The sequence below is a fragment of the Mya arenaria genome, chromosome 2, assembly GCF_026914265.1.
Source record: "Mya arenaria isolate MELC-2E11 chromosome 2, ASM2691426v1".
NCBI classification, from domain to species: Eukaryota; Metazoa; Mollusca; class Bivalvia; order Myida; family Myidae; genus Mya; species Mya arenaria.
Genome location: NC_069123.1, coordinates 61,164,618 through 61,170,872, shown reverse-complemented (window position 1 = coordinate 61,170,872; position 6,255 = coordinate 61,164,618). Strand labels below are relative to the sequence as shown.

At 37.3% G+C, this 6,255-nt stretch overlaps 1 protein-coding gene across 1 annotated transcript; it reads left to right on the top strand.

Annotated features, from left to right (window-relative positions):
* Nucleotides 1–134: 134 nt before the first annotated feature.
* LOC128243521 (uncharacterized) lies at nt 135–2,901 on the top strand. The gene is made up of 2 exons (XM_052961341.1): nt 135–1,048; nt 2,071–2,901. Exons 1-2 carry the CDS (start codon nt 991–993, stop codon nt 2,472–2,474), a joined length of 462 nt encoding a protein of 153 aa, XP_052817301.1. The 5' UTR covers nt 135–990; the 3' UTR covers nt 2,475–2,901.
* Nucleotides 2,902–6,255: the final 3,354 nt, after the last annotated feature.

The window sequence follows — 6,255 nt, the reverse complement described above, 5'->3', positions numbered from 1 at the left end:
CACGTGAAATTAGCTTTCATCGGAATGTACCCGTAACACTGATAGCCAGGTTTTAACGTGTGCCAATGTCAATATCATAATTCCATCAAAACACTTTATTCGAATGAGGATACAGACGCGCAAGCGAACAAACCCTGCTTTAAGGTGGCACATCTGAATATGTATGGCTTTATTAAGGCACCGCTCTACACAGATTTACTTTTGTTGGATTTAAAAAAAAAGAAGCTTGTCCATTGCCGGAGATATTGCAATAGTTGTGAAATGAATCATTTTAAACAAACATAGTTACATCACCCATATCCTAGTACCCGAGTTAAATTAGCCAATCTTGTCAGCCAATCAGCTGTTGCGATCAACTCACGCGACTCGCTCGTTCGATTGCTCGACACGCGCCATTGGGACGCGAAGGAAGTTTATACACGTAGTATGAATGAACAGTAAGGAGTGGCATTCATTTGTGTTATGATATTAGCGAACCCACAAACCTCATAAACACTTCTTAAGTTTGTTATTTTCTACCAAGTGTTTATTATTTGTTTTGGACATAAATATAATCCGGTTGTTGTGATCGTGTGACCTTAACCTGCTAACACCGGATAAAGTGCCTTAAGTCGCTACTGAACTATTACAGGTGAATGAAAACACTGCATTTTGTAACTAGTGCTGAAGTAACAAGCCTAACATCGTACGATTTGTCACCTGACACATATCAACAGATTGCTTTGATATCTAAGATATTAATTTCTAACTTCAACAATACAAATACCAGAATGATAGGCCGGATAGCGTGAGAAAACGCAGTAAGTATATATTTAAGACACTGGAAGAAGGCTTCAAACAGTTGTTTTTATTTGCAAAACTCTAACGTGTAAAAGGTGGAGGAAACTGACAGAAGTTAAAAGCCGGAATTCTTCAGGAGAGAAATAGAGAGAAATTATCAATCACCCATCGACCAACAGAGCGAGCTGCATATCATAATTATTGTCTACCATGGAAGTATCTGTATCTGTGGCCACATGCATCTTGATGCTGGGATTGGCCTTTACAGGTAATTATTTCATAGAATTTATTTAATCAAAGCATTTTTATATTTATTTATTCAATTACGTAAGCGTTAATATTTACTGTTAATATTCAATGTATTTCTAAATACATCTTTAAAAATTCAACCATAAATGTCGAATATAATAGATGCCGGTGTGTCGTTCTAGAAATGTTCTGCCATGGTTTAGTTTCATAGTTTTTTTAATTAAATATTACTCAATTTCTGTTCTTGAAACTGTTCTTTCGGGCTATTTTTTAATCAAATGGACCGTGCATGTGCGCCGCATGTGCTTTAATTCTTAAAAAAAAATGCTTACACAATTCAATCATGAAATTTTCAGATCGAAGAGGTTGTAAACTATTCGAACATATATTATAACGACTGAACTAGATATGAGTGCGAACATTTTCTTCCTCAACAGCAGCTGATTTTCTTGGCACCAGTAAGCGCGACCTTGTTTTATGGACTAATTATTCCTCTTCAAATACTGAGAATAACTAGCTTCTAGGGTATTTTTTCCTGTTGCATATAAAAAGAAAATATGGATACTGAGTTCTTAGACAAGTTTTAATCGAATAACTAATTCCATGAAAATTTGCTTCAGGAAAAACTGTGCATGTTTTAAAATACTATTTCCCAAAATATCAAATGTTACACCAGAAACTGTAATATGTAATTACACTGGCGACCGACAAAAAACTTTTTAAAAAGAAAGAAAGCCATCGACGTTTAATAGTTCAACCATTTATACAAAGAGGATTTTCATCTTCTCGGAGAAGTTTGAAAGTCAACCAGGATTTTTTTGAAAGTATTTAGTCGAGATTCTGCTCTCAAAACTGAAAGGATAGGCCTGCATGTGATTGTGTGATTTCCAGTCATGATATCAATCCCATACTTTAACAATCATGAATCAACAAGCTATGACAGTGATTGGCTGAAGCAGCAGGCCATTTCGTAGAGTACTGAGTCATAAATAACTAGTTTATTTATTTGATTAAACATTACGCATATGACGTTGTTTTCAGTGAGCGCAATCGACCCCCATCATCTGGTGAAGGCTAAAATCGTTGATTCATCAGAGGCGGATGATGATGGCGGGGTTTTCATCCCGTCGGCGAGGCGGTGCCGACGTGTTGGCGAGCATGCGGCAAGGAAACGTGTTTCATGCGCAGCCGACGTTAACTTTTATGAAACTCTGTCAAATCGAGTTCACATGTCCCGAATTATCCCTAGTGAAGATGACACCGAGCTTTGGGACATAGCGCAGAAAATCAGTCAGTGCTCTTTTGAGTATTCCAAATATTTCGAGCATGCTTGTAACTTGAGGACTGTTTACTTGAACGACAGGCGAAGGTGCAGACGACTCCCCACGCGGCAGGACAGAACGCGCTGCAAAGGAAGTATTCGTGACCGTTACCATAGCGGCTGACCTTCACCTTGAGTATAAGGTCACGAAAACTGATGGTGCCAAAGACTTGTTTGTATTTGAGAAGGCAACATATTGTTGCTGTTATTATTATATAAAATATTCCACAACATTGTGAAAAGATGCAATTACATGTAATTTTATTTGAGACTGCATGCGATTGGCAGGCAATTTTGATAATTTCACGTGTTCAGCGTGTTCAAATCATTCATTGTCATCTGTATATATGTTTGCATGTTATTTATTGTTCGCATTCCATCATTCGTTCACGTTTCGTTTAGTTTCATTTCAAAGTTATTCATTTGACAAAGACATCGTTGTTAACGCCGTCTGTCAGAGCAGAGACACATAAAATTATATATACATGTCATAATGACAAACGATGGTGTTTTTTGGACGACCTTGTTAATAAATTTACGCTAAAATATCACGCCAGTCTTTGTACAGGTTTATATAGTATATACTTGTATACATAATATCCTGATAAAGTAATATGAACACGTGCTGATCACGTTAACATGCTATATATATATGCATGCATATGAGCTCAACGTTGGTACAAAAGATCTTACGATTTTGAGATTTATGGGCGTCACATAACAAGACTTAAATAGCACAAACATATTACTTATATTTCGCACAATTCTTTTTTTTATAAATTCATGTCAATTTTTAAGACATTTGCATTTTGGGTGATAAAAGCTGCACTCTCACAGATTGAACGTTTTGACAAAAAAATTTATGTTTGTCTTGGAACGATCCAGTTTCTGCGAGAATGCATGGACACCAGTTATATAAGATTGCTGACAAAAATTAGATCGCAGAAATTATGTTGCAAAAAAAGCTTTTACATATACATGTATTAGCGTTGTCTAAAACTACTCAACCAAGTTTGTTCAAATGGCGACCCTGGGATCAAAACGAGCAAAGTCGTAGAAACCACCTGTTTTACAGACTGATACAAGAAAGGAACTTCGAAAATCGTCTTCTCATTAACGACAATGTATAGCATTGAAGTTAAGTGGTCCTTTAACAAATTTGGTGAGATGCATGGTGATCATGGGGTCAACACATCTAAAAATCCTATATACATGAACCAAAATGGCTATGGTTTTTGGTCTAAAGGTCTTCTTAGTTTGTTCAAATGGTGATAATGAGGTACAAAGTGGCCTCTTCATAAATGTCACTGGCTCTATATAGTCTTATATTGGAAACAGACAATCTTCTTATGAACCATAATGGCTAGAGATAATATATGTGGTATATTTAATTGTCTAGTGGCACTCGGGCGAGTCATAAAATGGTGACCCTGTCAAAATTGGCTTTGGCCTAGCGAACACTGCTATATAGGAAAAAAACCCTCTTCTTCTTCTAATCTGCAATGGTTAGAGCTATGATATGTGATATATGGCATTGTCTACCTGGTAGTGGTCTTCTACCAAAATTATTCAAGTCGTGACAATGGGGTCAAAACAGGCCCCGCCCGGCCTAGCCAAGAGCTTATATATTTCGGATGTAGCATTTCTTAGTGGCTCTGGCAATACCACGTATTTTTGAACTGGAATCCGGAATACCATTTAATTTTGTCCTGACATCCGGAAAATCGCTAAATTTTGAAAAGACATCCGGAATACCTCTTAATTTTAAACTGACGTCCAGAATATCGCTTTATTTTGAACGGACATCCGAAATACCGTTTAATTTTGAACGGACATCCGGAGTACCGCTTAATTTTTAACTGACATCCGGAACACCGCTTAGTTTTAAACTGTCATCCGGAAAACCGCTTAATTTTGAACTGACATCAGGAATACCGCTGAATTTTGAATTGGAATCCGGAATACCGCTGAATTTTGAAATGGAATCCGGAATACCGCTGTTTTTTTTTTTTTTTACTGGAATCCGGAATACCGCTGAATTTTGAACTGACATCCGGAATACCGCTGATTTTTTTTAACTGGAATCCGGAATACCGCTGAATTTTGAACTGGAATCCGGAATACCGCTGAATTTTGAACTGACATCCAGAATACCGCTTAATTGTTAACTGGATTCCGGAATACCGCTTAAATTTGAACCGTCATCCGGAATACCGCTTAATTTTGAACTGGACTCCGAATACCAATTAAGTATGATTTATTTACTCTCTCTTAACGTATATCTATATTACATACAATTACGAACTGCTGCAGTTTTGTAACGATTCGGGAAATTGGGAAGAAATTTCCTCGGGCTGACCGGAACGTCCATGACAGGTTGGAGCAATTGGGACCCTTACTAGCACGAAAATGCTAAATTTAAGGACCACTGGCACTGCTTGTTAGTGATAAGTTGTTGAGGAAGGACAGGACGCGCGATCCATCAATGCTTCAATATTCCTAAAGCCGCGAGACTTGCCGAAATATTGGTGCCGCGGTCAATGTAGTTACGGCCCCTACGCCTATGCTTTAACATCATTAAGTTGACTTTGACAGAAAGGTAGAGTCAACAGACTTCAGATATTCAAATTATAATTCACCGTATTATATACGAGTACGCGTATCGTTGTTTACTTCCGCTGACCCGACCGATCCTATTTTTGTACCGGGCCTACGGTTTCATTCTTAGTTAAGTAACACATGAGGCATATAGAATGTAAAAAACTATTTCAAAGCCATATATAGGCGTATATTTTCACAGCAATCAGCCAATAAACAACGTTAATTCTGACCAAGTGTATGGTAAGTTGATACTAAATTATAAGGAGTCATCTTACTATTTATTATCAAGGTTGTTAAGTCAGAAACGGCCCATGAAGTTGACAAAGATTTTATAAAGATATTGATAAACATCCCAAGTTTCGTAGATTAGGTAGGAAATGTTGACATTGTTTACAAAGTGTTTTATTCTTTCAAACATTTGACCCAGTGACAAACTTTTTGACTAGATATTACTCATTATCGAACAATATTGACATATTCCATCAACCTCGAGTCTGCCGCTGAATAGTAATGATATAAGTTATGTGAAATTCTTGAAGTAAATATCAAGGTGTTCTTTCGCACATGGAACTCGTATTGTTCTTTGACTGGTAATGTAATCGGTGGAAACTTGGATGCTATGCATAACAGATATGTCGAAAAAGGCGATTATACAAGTGTATCTGACCAATGTCCCATCAATGAGACCTTGACCCTGAACATTGATATGGATTGAAACATTTGTGCCAAGTTACTTTAAAATCATGCAAAGCATGGCCAGGTTAAAGCCATGAAAAGCCAAAATACAAGGGATTTGACCAATGACCCCGAAGTGTGACATACGTCATGCACGTAACACATCAGCTTCTCATGGTGAACATTTCAAGTAATAAAAACCTCAATGTTTGACAAAGTTGCAGCCAGAACAAGTCAACCGGGCCATGATTTGCATACAGGATAATAATGTTGTCCAAACTTAATTGTCTGATGGGTGTGAAGTATGAAGTAAACTGATTTTTTTTTTGAGAGATGATCTAGTCCCGTGCCGACTATCTTTAACCAATTTTCTAGATTTATCAGGGGCCATTATTTGTATTGGTAATCATAAAAGTTATCCAACTTAACTGTCAGATGACCCTGAACAAGTGTGAAGAATCAAGACCATTGAATGAACAGTTTGGGAGACAAGACTAACGATGACCACTTGCCCCCTCCAGACTTATAGCACACCTCTTAAGTGAATTAAGGGTCATGATTTGTATTGGAGATCAGATTTGTCCAAGTTAATTTTTCATGGCCATAAAAATGTGCGAGCCCAGTTTGAT

Coding starts and splice junctions, on each gene's coding strand:
- LOC128243521 (XM_052961341.1), top strand. CDS start 991: ATGGAAGTATCTGTATCTGTGGCCACATGCATCTTGATGCTGGGATTG. Junction 1,049..2,070: donor GCTGGGATTGGCCTTTACAG/GTAATTATTTCA, acceptor CGTTGTTTTCAG/TGAGCGCAATCGACCCCCAT.